Source organism: Globicephala melas, chromosome 9, assembly GCF_963455315.2.
Source record: "Globicephala melas chromosome 9, mGloMel1.2, whole genome shotgun sequence".
NCBI lineage: Eukaryota > Metazoa > Chordata > Mammalia > Artiodactyla > Delphinidae > Globicephala > Globicephala melas.
The window spans coordinates 69,393,920-69,408,954 of record NC_083322.1 but is presented as its reverse complement, the minus strand read 5'-3'; the positions used below and the strand labels follow the sequence as shown (position 1 = coordinate 69,408,954).

Below are 15,035 nucleotides of genomic sequence, written 5' to 3'. Positions count from 1 at the left end.
CAGAATGGATGAGCTTCCAAAGGGTCAGTATGTAGAGAAAGAAACACACATGGTGGTCAGAACTAAGCCTGTTGCCAGGTGGGAGGAGAGGACAGTAGCTAACAAAGGCAGATGAGGGAATAAACAGGATGCAGGACAGCTAATGTCATAGAACCTAAGGGAGGAAAAAAGTTCATAGAGGGTGCAGGGCCGTAGAGAATCAGCCTATGGTAAGATGGAAGTTAAGTGAACATCATCAAAGCAGCGTAATGGGAAGAAAACAAGATTTCAGGAGACCAACATTATTTTAGAGAAAGGAGGCAAAGAAGTAATTTAATAAGAAAAGGGATGCAGAATCAAGTAATTTTTCTTGTTCCTGGGATAGAGGATGACCTGTACACAGGGGTGCCCATAGGAGAGAGAAAAGACTCTGGAAGAGGGAGACGGAGTAGCTGAGTGTATGAAAACTGGAAAGGAAGGGTGCTTTTTTCTTTTTTATTGAAGTAGAGTTGATTTACAGTGTTGTGTTAATTTCTGCTGTACAGCAAAGTCATTCAGTTAAATATAAATACACACGTTCTTTTTTACATTCTTATTCATTATGCTTTATCATAGGATACTGAATACAGTTCTCTGTGCTGTATAGTAGGGCCTTGTTGTTTATCCATTCCAAATACATTAGCTTACATCTGCTACCCCCAACCTCTGGATGTAGAGAACAGACTTGTGGTTGCCAAGGGGGAGGGGGGGGAGGGATGGAGGGGCAGGTTGTGGTTAGGGAGAGTGTCCATCTTGGAGGCCGGGGAGCTTCTCCTTCTCCCATGTTGGAAGTTGGCCTAAGAGCAGAGGACAGTGGTATTGTGGAGGTAAAAGTACAGACACACTTACGATGTGCTGTGGGGTTTTGATGGTTTCAGTCGTATTAGTGCAACTGGAAGCATGGTCCTCTGCGGACACTGGGATAAAACTTGAGACATTCCCTAGTCTTGTGAGCAGCTAACATCCCTGGTCAGTGTTTGACAGGCTTGGTGACAAGGGGGCAAGTTGCAGTCATTCATGCTGATGAAGTCATTTGACTGAAAGTAGGGATCAGAAATATTATCTGGATTTTTCTTGACTCTTTCAGGTCAAACGGTTGAAACTGAATATATTGTGCACGTAGGCAAAAGACAGTGTTAGTCTTTCTCAAATATTCAGAATTAAGTATGATGCTAATTGGCTATGTTTTTATCGACTTGTTGAGAAAAATACCTAATGATTAAGAATCAGTGTAAAATTAATGTAAAAAATTGTTACTAGAATGAAAACTTTTTCCCAGGAACTTCTTTTCAACTCTAACTGCAGAATTCTTGGTGAGTGTTTAATAGTTATGAATTTAACACCAAAGGCTTAACATGCCATTTATATTTGTTAGAGGTGTAAGTTTGGGCAATACCTTTTCTAATCTAAGCATAGAATAGAACATGGGTTGTTTAAATTTTTGTCATAAATATTCTTAAAATATTGGCTATTAAAATGGAATGTTGGATTTTAATCTGAGATACAAAACAAATACCACTAGACTATACTACTGATAATACAAGGTTTAAAACAACATACATTTCAGAAGCATTTTAACCTATGAAGTTACTTGAAGTGTGTTTTTTTTTCATATTCCTGTCAAGGCCAAAATATCCAGGGGCAGAACTTTATAAGAAGTTTATGAATTATTGACTTAACCTATCCTTAAATATGAATTATTGACTTAACCTATCCTTAAATATTGAAGACTGCTTTCATCTAATATAACACTATACTTTAAGTACTCACTTCCTTTATATGGACCAGAAAGAAGAATTTGCCTTAAAACATATTATTCATACCTGGTGATTATTTTATTACCATATATATTATTGTGTACAATTTTTTGATAATGAAGGATATTTATTACAAATCATATTTTAAACAAAAATGTATTCATGGCATATGTAAGCATTAACATCTTGAAGGAGAGAATACCCATGAAAACATTTACCTCAAATTTAGTAATACTGAAAAACACTAGTTTGAGCATAGCAATGATTGAAAGCTATATAATACATTGGAACACTGGTAAATCTTCAGGTACTGTAGGAACAACCTGGCATAGGAAAAAGATCAAATGAGGCACATCACATCCTCAGAAGTGCACATCATCTAAAAATAAATCCCTCAATACAGCAGTACACAAACCATTCTTCCTTTGTTTGGCACTTAGCAGTACAGACAAAGGTGTATTTGGTTTAATGTGATTTTACTATTCTTAGATAAATTTTAGTTACTTTTATAGATAAAAATATACAATATTGCTTTAAGTTTTTTAAATTTTATAAGTGTATACTTGATTGTCATTATATTCACAATTTAAAAAGCCTATTTTTTCCCCCACTAAACCATTCACTAACATGTGGAAGAGACTAACAAAAATGGTTTATATGAAGACTTTTAATGAAAGGTTTAAATGTGAAAATGGAATATTAATCTGGATCACTGGTCTAAATCTTTAGTGATACCTCATGCTGGAAACAAATTATGAAATGTTTTAGACAAATTTATTATTTTCAACTCTTAAACTGATTCTACAGGTTCAATATTTTGTCTGAAGATGCATAAAACTGATGTAGATATTTTGTCTGAAGTCACTTTTATATACATTAATTTACTAAAAAAATAACAAAAACATGTATTTTAATACTACATTTCAGTGTGGGATTCCATCACGTTTTTATATAATACGTGCAAAATGTGTCTGTGCCTTTCCAGATGTCATATTTAAATAAAAGAAAGGCAGATGGTGGCACTTTTAAGTTACCTGAGGATGGTTAAATTAATAGCCTGATTAATTTGCCTTATTGATAATAGAGGTCATCATATCAGAAACAACCTAATACTTGAAGTTAAGAGAACTGCATGATTGTCTTTTTCTTAATACCAACTTTTGAAAGAAGTTGGATTCATTATTTGCTATCTTAAAAAGACACACTGATAAAATATGTTAAGACCCAAACAAATTATTTACGTGCATATATAAGGTATGCACTATTTTTAAATGAAAGAAAATATTTTACAAATAATTTTGTTCATTATAAACTATACAATGCACCATTCTTTTCACTCATACCAATACTTTGCACCAAACATTGCTATATTCAATCTTAACACTTCTCAAATATGAGAAAAACAGTTTCCACTATACTAAGAAGTGAAATTTATAGTGAACATATTCCAACATCTTAAAGGATCACAGATCTACAACAGTTTTTAAAGAATTTATACATATTGAAATGGGTGCTTTACTTATTAAAGAGCTAAAAGTAAAGCTGCTTCTCTTCATTTTAAGTTAAATGCTGTAGCATTTAACAGCAGATTCTTTACACTGCAACATTCAACTATTAAGGTGGAGATTTTAGTAAAGCTAAATGGTGGTATATCTCTTACTTCTGAAAACTGCTGAAATTTTAGTGCTGCTGTCTTATTTATATGATAATTAAAAAATAATTTGGAAAGACATCTTCCCTTTCAAAATTTTTCAACATAAGGCACACGGCAACATTAAAGTCTAGAAACGACGAGATTAAATAATTAACTAACTTTTCAACCATTTTTCGCCCTTTACCTGAAGAAAGTGGGTGAGTAGCGCAGTTAAAACATGCCTGGATTAATAAAAATGACTGAATTTAAGAAACACTGATAATATTTGTGTGCAGAATGTTATTAATTTTAAAAAGAGAAAGTATATTTTATATAAAACATACTCATACAGTGTTATAGGTAGAAAAAATTGTGAGGCACTTACATTACCAAGGAAGGAGGAGAGCACTGAGATTATCTTTTTATAAAAGCACCGAACCACTCATTTTAACATCTGAGATAAAAGCAGAAGCTACAAATAAAAGAAAATAGTTCATATTTGGTACACTAATAAGAATGTTGTTGAAGTTCAAAACTCGAAGTATTTCATTTTATTCTGACAGAAATAATTCCAACAGAGAAAAAGTTCTTATTTAAAAGTGTCATAATGTCCCCCTGAATAAGTTTTGTATATTCTGTGGTATCTCAGAATACTATAAAGTGTAGATTATTTCACTCCTCTGTGGCAGCATACTTTCTATTTTAATGATGGTAATATATGTAATTAACTCCTCTTATAAAATCATTAAAATTTGGTTTGGAAAAACAGTGAGCACTACATATATCAATGCCTCCACGTGAACTTGCTACCATCCAACAATGACAGTTTTATTACTCCCTAATAATGTTTCACAAACGAATTTAATCAAAAAACCAAGATGAAAAGTGGGCTTGGAATTACAGGAATCCACTGGATGTCAAGTCAGAGAAAGGTCTGGCTTCTGACGGGTGAAGATGGGTGGTAGGCTGAGTGTTATTTATGCTGTTTAATTCAGCTGGATAGTTTCATTTAAGACTCCTCCGTTCTGAAACTGAAAACAAACAAAAATTGCAATGCAACTTATTAGAACAGATCCTTCGTATAGCTTAAGCTGTTAGATGTATGAAAATGTATTTTTAAAATCTTTGTCCTGGGCTTCCGTGGTGGCGCAGTGGTTGGGAGTCTGCCTGCCGATGCAGGGGACGCGGGTTCGTGCCCCGGTCCAGGAGGATCCCACATGCCGCAGAGTGGCTGGGCCCGTGAGCCATGGCCGCTAAGACTGCGCGTACGGAGGCTGTGCTCCGTGGCGGGAGAGGCCACAACAGTGAGAGCCCAGCGTACCGCAAAAAAAAAAAAAAAAAAAAAAAAAAACTTTGTCCTGCACATTGTTAAACTTCAAATTCCTTTCCTGCTGTTAAATTTTAAATCATTCAGTGAAGACATACTGAACATATATTCTGTATTAGTTGCGTTTACAGCCTTTTGGTTTCTCTCTTACATGGTATGGAGGAATAATATCATTGTCTCACTGCAGATTTGGCATTCCATACCCTGAGAGAGTACTTGATCAGTGAACTGCCTATGGTTTGGATAGGAGCTGATGGATCAGAGAGTACCAATCGTGAATCACAGTAACTGTACTCTCTGTCATAAGTAAGCTTGTTTTGACCAGATTTTATCTAAAAGTTCTAGGTACCGATGAATTAATTACATTGAAGATCACTACACTGAACTACAGATAACCTAGAACCTTCTCAAAGGAGGTAAGTTTTGATTTGCAAGAGGTTTCTTAACATATTACACCATGGGTATATGATTGCTAGAACCAAGTTTTTTAATTCATAACATGCTTTACTACTAAAATTACTGTCCTAATTATGGAAATAAGTTACCAAAGTAAAATACTTGCTCTTGCTGTGTAACAGTGAACTTAGGCTGATTTCCATAACTGCTACTGAAAAAAAGGAGGGATGACAGAGATACCTAGTTCTGTAGGATTTTTACAGATTAGAGAGCCTTTTGTATTTTAGAATATAGTTAGTGAAAGTAACATTATAATCATACCCTTAATTGCTTTGAATGACATCTACCTTTCTGAAGCCTATGTAACATCAGGTTTCAGTAATCAAAACAGACTGCTTCTAAACTTCGTCGAGTTTTCAAAAGGAATATAGTAAGTGCCCAGAGAATGGTAGGTTTTGAATAAATTACTCTCATCAGTCATGATACAATGCACATCAGCAATTCTCTAAATATACTGCCTACAGCAGTGCTGTCCACCAGAATATAATGTGAGCCACAGATGGAATTTTAATTTTCTTTAGTTTTTATAACTCCTAGGGGGAATATATAGGTCTAGAATTCTTATCATTCATAAAGAAGTAATACAAAACAGTGGGGGAAGAAAATACTGTAAGGAACTCATGCTAATGCAGGCCCTGTTCAAAATGTAATTTTACATAATTAACTTGTACAGCAAACTGTACAGAAGTTACCTACCCAGGCTTACTTCACAGCAGTGTTGTGAGATAGACTGTAACCAATTGTTAAATAACTGAAGGAAGTCAGGAATGAGGATAAGAAAAACTTTCACAGCCATTTTCTATGAATAAGCTCATATATAATCAGACAAACCTCATATATAATCAGACAAAACCACGTGTATAAAAAGGCCAGAAAAAAACAATTAGTGAAAAAGAGTCAAGTAACATTTATAAACTATTATAATACATAGTCTTATAACCAGGATTCGCTTCAAAACTAAACTTAAATATACGGTAAAATGAACTAAATATTTTCTAATGGAAAAGCATAAATGCAAACATGATGTATTCCTGGGTGGCCGAAGAGAGCAGCAATCATCAGCACGTACTTTTTGTTTTTTTTAAGTTTCCACGATGCTAGAAGGGTTAGAATGACACATTTAAATGAAGACAAAGCATCCAGCTTGAGTCCCCTGATAGAAAGCCAGCTGAGATACCCTTTTTTTTTTTTAAAGAATGCCAGGGAAAAAAACTATTCTACCTTAAAGGATAAAATGAGGATCTGGCAGGTCACAGAGAGCGACTGCCAGAGAACACCAAGGAAGCCAAGTACTGAATTCCAGAGATCATCTAGGACAAAAGCATTGGAAGGAAGCACAACTATATTGATTTTTAACCCAATTTCAACAGAAATAGAGCCAATATTAAATAATAACTTTAAATAGAGTATAATCGATAAAAACATTGAATCACTATGTTGTACACCTGAAAGTAATTGTAAATCAATTACATGTCAGCAAAAAAATTGAGCTTTGAAGAAAATATCTTTAAAAATTTAAAAGGCCGTATTTTTAAAAATCAAGATTATACTTTTAACTAATTTCACCTGGTTGTCACTTAAGGCCATGTTGCTTTTTTCCTTGATTTCTTTCTCCTTTCAGGTAACTATGATATACTTGTATTACTAACATATTAAAAAAGTACTGGCTTATAAAAAAAATAGATAAAGTTTAAAATGCTCTCTCACATGAATGCTACAGATAATAGATTAAAATCAGTCACTGACGTAGAAAATTTATAACTTGGTTCGATTTATAATGTACGAAGAATCATCTAAAGGGTTTATTCAGTTTAATAAAACTCTTACCTTGTTTAAAAATGCCTGCGGGCCTGGCATTGTTGGGTTGTACTGCATCTGAGCCACATGGCTGTGCTGAGCTTCCGGCTGGCACTCGTACATTGACACAGCCCCGGCGTAACATGTCTGAGGAGTTACTATGGCTGACTGTGGATTGAGTCCGTGCCTTTGGCTTTGGGGAACTTGTAAACATGTGACAAAGTCTTCTAAATTAGAAGAAGTTGCAGGGTATGGGGCTGGTTCAAAATCCCCGATGGGAAAGTCTAACTGTGTACCCTTAGAATGTGGCGGCAACACAGACTGACCACAGGGAATAAAGCTCTGTGCGTAAGGCATAGTATCAATCTCAGATTTGTAGGGCAACTCTTGACTGGTCCCAGGTACGTCTGAAAAGACATTGTACTGCTGTAAGTCTTGCTGAGGACAATTAAAAGGCACGGATTGGTTCGAGTTCCAGTTTGCGAACATGCCATTAACTTGCATATGCTGCATTTTCTGACACAGCTGTTGCTGCTGCTCCACTGCTCTGTGCTTCTGATGCTGCTGTAGCTGCTCTTGCTCTTCTAACTGGAGGTGCTCCTGTACCATGCAGCTTGGGTTCAGAGCCATGGACTGTTGCTGATGGTAACCTGAACACCCCAAGGCCGACTTATTTAAAGAGTCTTCGACGTAGGTCAGAATTTCATCTGTTAAGTCAATATCTCTGAAGTCTTCTTCACCAGAAAAGTCAGTTCTGAAAAATTCCTCATTCTGTTGCATGTGTTTGATATCTTCAAAATCGATGCCTAGGTGTTTCATAATGCTGTACAAGTCACTATTTCTATTACCTGGAAAGAGCCCTGCGTGATCTCCAGAGAGGGTTGGGTTCATTTCCTGAGACTGGCCAATCTGCTCGTGTTTCAGGATATTGTCACTTCCCATTGGTGCGACATTGTTTTGCCAATTACTGCACTCATTCTGAGAGTCATTGAAAAAGTTTCTTTCAAAAGGTGTACTACTTGAAGCAGGATAGAGATAAATAGATTCATCTTGTTGCATCATGGCATTCAGGAGGGAACTGGGATTGAGGGAATCCTTACTTAGAGTTGACTTGGTAGCAGAATCTTTTCCACCAGCACCATTTTTAGTCCTTATTGGTAAGGGATCCATTATGGGAGGAAAAGGGTTGGTTACCTCATATAAAACAGCTTCTCCAGTGGTAAACATAAAAGGCAACTTCAGATTTCGTTTTCGTAAATGCTCTGTTCCTTCTTCATCTCTAAAATTGTGCACAAGAAAGTTGGTGTATGTTAAGGAGAGTCGCATCATAAACATTTCAAAATAAGAAATTTTAGAAAAGAAAAAATAATAGCAAGCAAAATACACTGTAGTTGAGTTTCATAGCAGGGAACATGAACTTTGAGAGAAATCTTTCTGATGATAAGTACTTAAAATTGTTTTTCAGACAAATTTAATTTAGAATTTGTCCAAAAACTTAATAATACCGTCATTAATTTCACACTCAGGTTCCATCCCTACCTGAAAAATGGATTACAAATGGAATAAAGATCCAAATGTAAAAATGAGGCTCGTTGAAATAAAATATAAAACCCAGAAGCTCTAAAGGAAGATTGACGTATGAAAACTAAAAATGTTTGCATGGGGAAGGAATTCATAAATCAAGGCATGGAGAAAATGTCATAGTTATAGGTTCATATGTACTACACAGAGTGTATATATGTAAAATTTAATATCCATATTAGGTAAAGAGCTCCAATGGATCTCATAACCTCTTAATAACTAATAGAACAAGCAAACAAAAATATCAAATGTATAAAAACATTCTTCCATTCTTATAAACAAATTTTCCCATGGGAATTGACAACTGATTTCTAAACTATTTATTTATATAGAAATGTAAAGAGCCAAGATTACCTTGAAAGAGAACAAAAATTCTGAACAAACGAGATGGCGGGCATACATCAAGATATCAAGGCATATTAAGGTACAGAATAGTTTTGGTCTAAAAATAGACAACCAGACCAATGGAACCCCAGATACAATCCCCTGATTGAAATGCAGTGCAGTGGGGAAAAGATGGTCTTTTCAAAAAACCATCTTTCCAATAAATGTTACTAGTCAGCTAGATATCCATGTAAGGGAAAAGAATAATCTTGATCCTTACCCTCAAAACCACATACAAAAATCATTTCGCCAGACTGGAGAAAACTTTTGCAATACAAATATCTGACAAACTACTCACTTCGAGAATATATGAGAAACTTAAAAATCACTGCCTGCTTATTAGCAAACACGCTAAACAAAGCACTGTTATGTTTTTATTTTATTTGACAGATGGCGCTGGCTTTTCATCTTTCCTTCATATACTCATCTTTCCTTCATATACCCAGGATAAACCCTTGGAGTTTTCTTTGATTATTCTCCTTCTGTAGCTCTACATACACAGTTGTTCAAGAAAGTCTGTTAACTCTGTTTTCTCAATGTCCTTACCCTATGCCGCCTTCTTTCTGTACATATTACCTTTCAATTTTTATTTCCACTGTAAATTCTCTTAAAATTTATTTTTAGGTTTTCATGAAGGAGAATTTATAAACCAAAGTGTTATTATTAAAATAAAAAACCAAAACATGAAATGTTCTAGGTCTTTGTACTTACGTTAGAGGTCTCTGAGTTGCAATGATATAATCTGGTCTTCCATTCTTATAAACTAAGCGTGCATTCGACTGCACCCAAGTCCATCGATTGTCTTTCGTAAGAAGCCTGAACACTATCATGCCACTCTCTCCAGTCTTAATCACTGAAACAAAAAAGAATTAAATTATCAAATTCAAAATCAACACAATAATCTCTGTAATATTTCTAGGTGTAATTCACATATCACCAAAGATGATAACTATGTTGACGACTTTTAAGCACAGTATATTAAAATGTATCAAAATACTTCTTCAGCATTGCTATTTTTTCCTGTTTCATACTAAATTTATTATTTAAATGGTTCAAGGAAAGATTAAGTCAGACAATTCTCGTAACACGTGAAAAGAGAGTATAGAGTTTGGAGGGAAAATTGTTTTCATTTTTAAAAAAAGGGAACATTTCCTATAGCCTAATATTTTACTATACAATTTTAAAGCATAATCTCTATTAACATAAATTTTAGAATTAAAAATGATGCCATTAAAAAAACTGAGCAAAAACGTGGGCAAAAGGTCATTTTCAGAGTAATTAAACTACTTAATTCCTGTGTGGCAGCTAATGAACAGAGAGTGTAACTCAGGCTAATCATAATTGTGGGATACTAAGGAGAAGTTTATCCAAATAGTTTCCTTAAACACTTACATTAGTAATAATTTGAAAGACGTACTAGAGCGTAAGCTGCTTTCACAGCCAAGCTCATGAGAAACTACAACTTACTCCGGATATGGTACTCAGCACAGTAAAGCATATCAGCAGCATGAATAAACTGATATCCTGATCCTCTCATGCAAAGCTCTGCTTCAGTATAGCCTAAAACAATTCTTCCTCTGTTTAAAAGAAAGGCAAAATAAGAATGCAATTAAAATTTAACAAAAATGAAGTAGCCAACATCAGTTCATTAGTTATATGCTAGTTTCTGTACTATGTTGACATTCAGAATTTCACACTAGCAGGTAGAAACACACACAGTTCTGTAACTGCTCTCTTTTGCTTATGGTTGCAAATTTCACTTTTAGACTGTTTTCTTCTCCTGAATAAAGACCATGAAAATTATTGCTAAAGATCAGTCTAACAGAGTAGATTATATAGGTGAAACACAAAATCTCTAATTAAATTCTAGAATACCTATACTACATTTTGAGGGGCAGGGTTTCTCCAACCTGTCTGCATTTGTGTTATTAGGAAGGAGAAAAGTAGCAACATGCTTTGGTTACTAAACTTCTAGGGCTAAAAGTCAAAGTTTGTATAGTTTAAAAATGTAAAACAAGTCAACAATAAATGTCATCAGGATACCGAATCTTATATAAACACATCATCTGTATAATACAGAAATTGTGTCAAATATTGTAAAATAATAAAAAGATTTGTGAACGTGATGAAATTTTATTTTAAAAGGCTATGCTGTAAAGTATGAAATAATAATAGCTACTATAATAATAAACTACTATAATCAACACCATATGGAAAATATATACATGCTAAGACACACTTACTGCAACAAAATATACATTTGGTAAAATAAACCTGAAAAGGTTTCACTTACTTGGCATCACAACCAGTAGGTGTAAAGTCTAACTTGTGTTTGGTTCTAAAGATGAAATTTTTGGTTCGGATTTCAAGTATGGATGGTGGCTGCAGTGGAGTAGCTATTGCAAACAAAGCCAACTGCGGTGGAAGTATTGATCCATCTTTCCCTTTCTTGTTCTGTCCGTGAAGATACTTCAACCTCCCTTGGAAATTCATTGCCTTAAAAAACAGTTCATTAAGATTAACGTTTTAAAATGGTTCCTTTTTAAAAGGCTCCATCAGGGCCATTTCCAGTGTTCTTGATAATTCCATAAAAGTTCATGAGGCTATCAAATGTGACTTGAATTCCTTTCTCCCCAGAAAGCCCATTAAAAATATCCTAAAAGGTAGTATGAGGGCTATCCTCAAGGGATTCGTAAGTGAACCACTCAGTGCTTTAATAGGTCACAAAAGGAAGACCTAATGGTTTTCTGACCTTGCGGCTGCCCTACCATCCACGCCTAGCACGGGTCCGTACACACTGCACACTCAAACTCTATTTCCTAAACGAATGAATAGTGATAAAGCCATCAAGTACATATTAATTTTCAGATATAGTCTGTGGACTAGTCCACAGCTCAGAGTATATTCAAAATTCATAGGAATCTTTTATAGAGAGATAAAACAACTGTTTAAAAACACTAAAATGAATCATAAAACGATACAAAGAACACAGAACTCTATTAAAGAACAATTTTAGAAGACAGAGGAAACAGAGACAATTTAATCACGATCATGATCAATCTGGCTGCTTAAAACAGTACCAGGCCAAGGGATGATTCTTACATCAATATGAGAGCAGCACAAGGGAGAAAAGGCCCAATTACACAAAGAAATTCCACCTAGACATATATACTAAGTGATCATCAATACTAGCAAACTAGCTCAAAGCACAGTTCTAATTCTGGGTCAGCAAAACTATCTTCAGGAATAAACACACCAACAAAAATCATTGTTTGCTAATAGATTTGATCATCTGTTTCCAATTCCTGGTAAGTCACAAAAGTAATATGCAACATGCTTGGTCTCCTTCTGTACCTGGTGGAGTGCACAATCTTCAGGACACAGGCACCTGACAGGCCGGGCCGTCTCTACTCTTAGCGTCCTGCCTACGCTGCTCCCTGGCCATCCTACTCAGGAGTTCACACTATTCAAGAGCATTTCATACTAGAGGAGGATCCTGCAATCATGAAGACACAACCACTTTTTTACACGGCAGTTATTCCAGCCGTGCGGAAAAGGCCGTGATAATTTTTCCATTTGGCAGGCATTAAATCCAAGGAGGGTAAGCAGTCTGCTGCCAAAGAAGTGCTATATAATTCTCTATCTTATACCTAAAAAGTCCAAAAGAAGGGGAAAGATAGAGAGTTCCCTGTTATTCCACTAGTCTTTGTTACTGCATCCTAAAGGATAGAGATTTATTTCCAAAACTTTAGAAAGATTTTAAAAAGTTACTGTCCTTTATAAAATTATTTAATAAAGTAGATTTTTATAACCCAAACTCAAATACATTCAAATTAAATTGGTTTCACTTTTCTTTTTAATTTTCTAAAACTTCATAGTAAATGTCAGTAAAAGATTTTGCACCTTACCAGAAAACCAGATGAATTATCCAACAGACACCTTAGTCGGCAAACGAAGCACCTTTCCATAGACGAAGAGTTCTCTGGAGGAACCTGGTCTGGGTTATAATAGACTGCTGGCTGTGAGAGGCCATTAGCTTCTGTAGAAATAATAGCAACACAAAGTTACTTTCATTTTGCTGTAAAATTAAGTGTTTGAATAGCTGAAATTTGTGTTAATTTCTAAACCGAAGTCTGTATTTGGATTACAAAAGAAAAATCGCTTTCAGAAGGGGAGCTAGTGAAAAGAAATGAAAATTTATTGAATAACATTTTCACTACATAGAACTTTACCTATTCGGCTGTTTTTACTTCTACTGAGCTATCCTGTCAACAATTTCTATATTTTCTAAGCCTTTTCTTCTTTTTAACATTTTCACAGATGTGTGAAAACACTGCTTGCATTGAAAGAAGGTTTTTTTATCCTTGCATATGCTAGTCTGCTTTTATATTTGGTGCATTTTAAACACAGAACAATTCATACACACTCCAGAATCAACCTTGTACATTCCTTCCCCCTTTTCACAACAGTGTAAGAGTTCTTTTTATACAATATATTAGTGAGTATATGGGTATACTTTGTCACGTGAAATTCATCAATGGCTGTCATCTGTCAAAATCCTCCTTAGGTCACCAGGTTCCCTGTGACCTGGCTCTGGCCCGCAGCCAGAGATTCATGTCTTTCCCCTTCTCCCCAACCTTCACCATGGAGTTCTATGCCCCTAAAGGTTCTCTGCCTTCTTTCACAGAATTATATCAAAAAATCCCCAACACTATCTTTTGGTAAACATTCTTACCATCCATTTTTTGTCCAGAGTCTGGACACTGTGAAGGGTTTAACGCCCAGTGCAGCTGGCGCTGAAATTCAGCTCGGTCTTCAGTATGGATCAGTTCATACACACTCTGATGGATGACATCAGACTAAAGAAAAAAAAAAAAAAGGAAATTAACAAGAAGTACTGATTTTTTTAAAATGGGGCTTACTAATTTCAAAATCTTGCTAGATTAGTGGGTGCTTGTTAGTGGTGATGAACGCAAATGAAATGCTTGCAAAGTTCTTCAGGAATCCAATATAGGAAAAGCCAGAAAGAGACTAGCACTGTAATTGACAAGGCAAAAGTTATTTGCCATCACTTCCCTGTGTGAATGCTTTTCAGTCAAATAAGTCACCTTCCCACTCCTTAATTGCAGCACATTAAGTTCTGCTGATTTTTATCTATTTACTGATCTTTTAAAATCCTCCTTCTTCCACAAAACCTTGTCTGAACATCCAGCTGCATTTGACTTCTCTAAGCTTGATAGTATTATGTATTTCCTTCACTGCTCTCTAATAATTTTCCTTATATGAAATTTTTACTTCTAGTAGATTCCATAAGAGTAAGGGATTATGCCATTACCAGGTCAGAATCCCTCCTTCACCTCTTGCTTCTCAGCATTTACTACAGTAAATGGCCCTTCCACCAGAATTGCTCTAACTTTTTTTATTGCAACTCATGGCAAGAAATACATTTTCTATCCATCGTGTGTGTGTGTGTGTGTGTGTGTGTATACACACACGTGGAAAAAAGTTTCACAGAACACTTCTTTTATGTGTAACAATATTTTTAAAATTTATTTTTATTGGTGTATAGTTGCTTTATAATGTCCTGTTAGCTTCTACTGTACAGCAAAATGAATCAGCCATACATATATATATATATATATATATATATATATGTGTGTGTATATATATATATATATACCCTCTCTTTTGTATTTCCCTCCCATTTAGGTCACCACAGTGCATTAAGTAGAGTTCTCTGTGCTATACAGTATGTTCCCATCAGCTGTCTGTTTTATACATAGTATCAATAGTGTATATGTGTCGATCGCAATCTCCCAATTCCTCCCACCCCACCCCTTTCCCCGTTGGTGTCCATACATTGGTGCTCTACGTCTGTCTCTATTTCTGCGTGGCAAATAAGGTCATCTCTACCATTTTTCTAGATTCCACATGTGTGTGACAATATTGTGTTTTCTATTTTATTTCATTTTAAGCAACTAAAAGGAATGATTGATGGTGATCCACTATATCAATTTCATAACCCACTAATGAGTCACAAGAGGCAGTTTTAAAAATGGTGCCATAAACCACCACCAATGTC

At 35.2% G+C, this 15,035-nt stretch overlaps 1 protein-coding gene across 2 annotated transcripts in view; it reads right to left on the bottom strand.

Annotated features, from left to right (window-relative positions):
* Nucleotides 1-467: 467 nt before the first annotated feature.
* AHR (aryl hydrocarbon receptor) overlaps nt 468-15,035 on the bottom strand; it is a 50,135-nt gene continuing 35,567 nt past the window's right edge. The window contains exons 5-12 of one of the 2 annotated variants that reach the window (XR_009565106.2): nt 13,689-13,812; nt 12,862-12,992; nt 11,247-11,449; nt 10,421-10,530; nt 9,665-9,806; nt 7,019-8,267; nt 1,729-4,439; nt 468-1,698 (exon numbers count right to left, since the gene is read on the bottom strand). Coding sequence is in view for 1 of the 2 variants with exons in the window: in XM_030857134.3 (XP_030712994.2) it covers nt 4,395-4,439; nt 7,019-8,267; nt 9,665-9,806; nt 10,421-10,530; nt 11,247-11,449; nt 12,862-12,992; nt 13,689-13,812 (2,004 nt within the window). In the remaining variant the exon portion in view is untranslated. Of the gene's footprint in view, nt 4,440-7,018; nt 8,268-9,664; nt 9,807-10,420; nt 10,531-11,246; nt 11,450-12,861; nt 12,993-13,688; nt 13,813-15,035 lie in introns of both variants that reach the window. The other variant, XM_030857134.3, reaches the window with a different exon arrangement.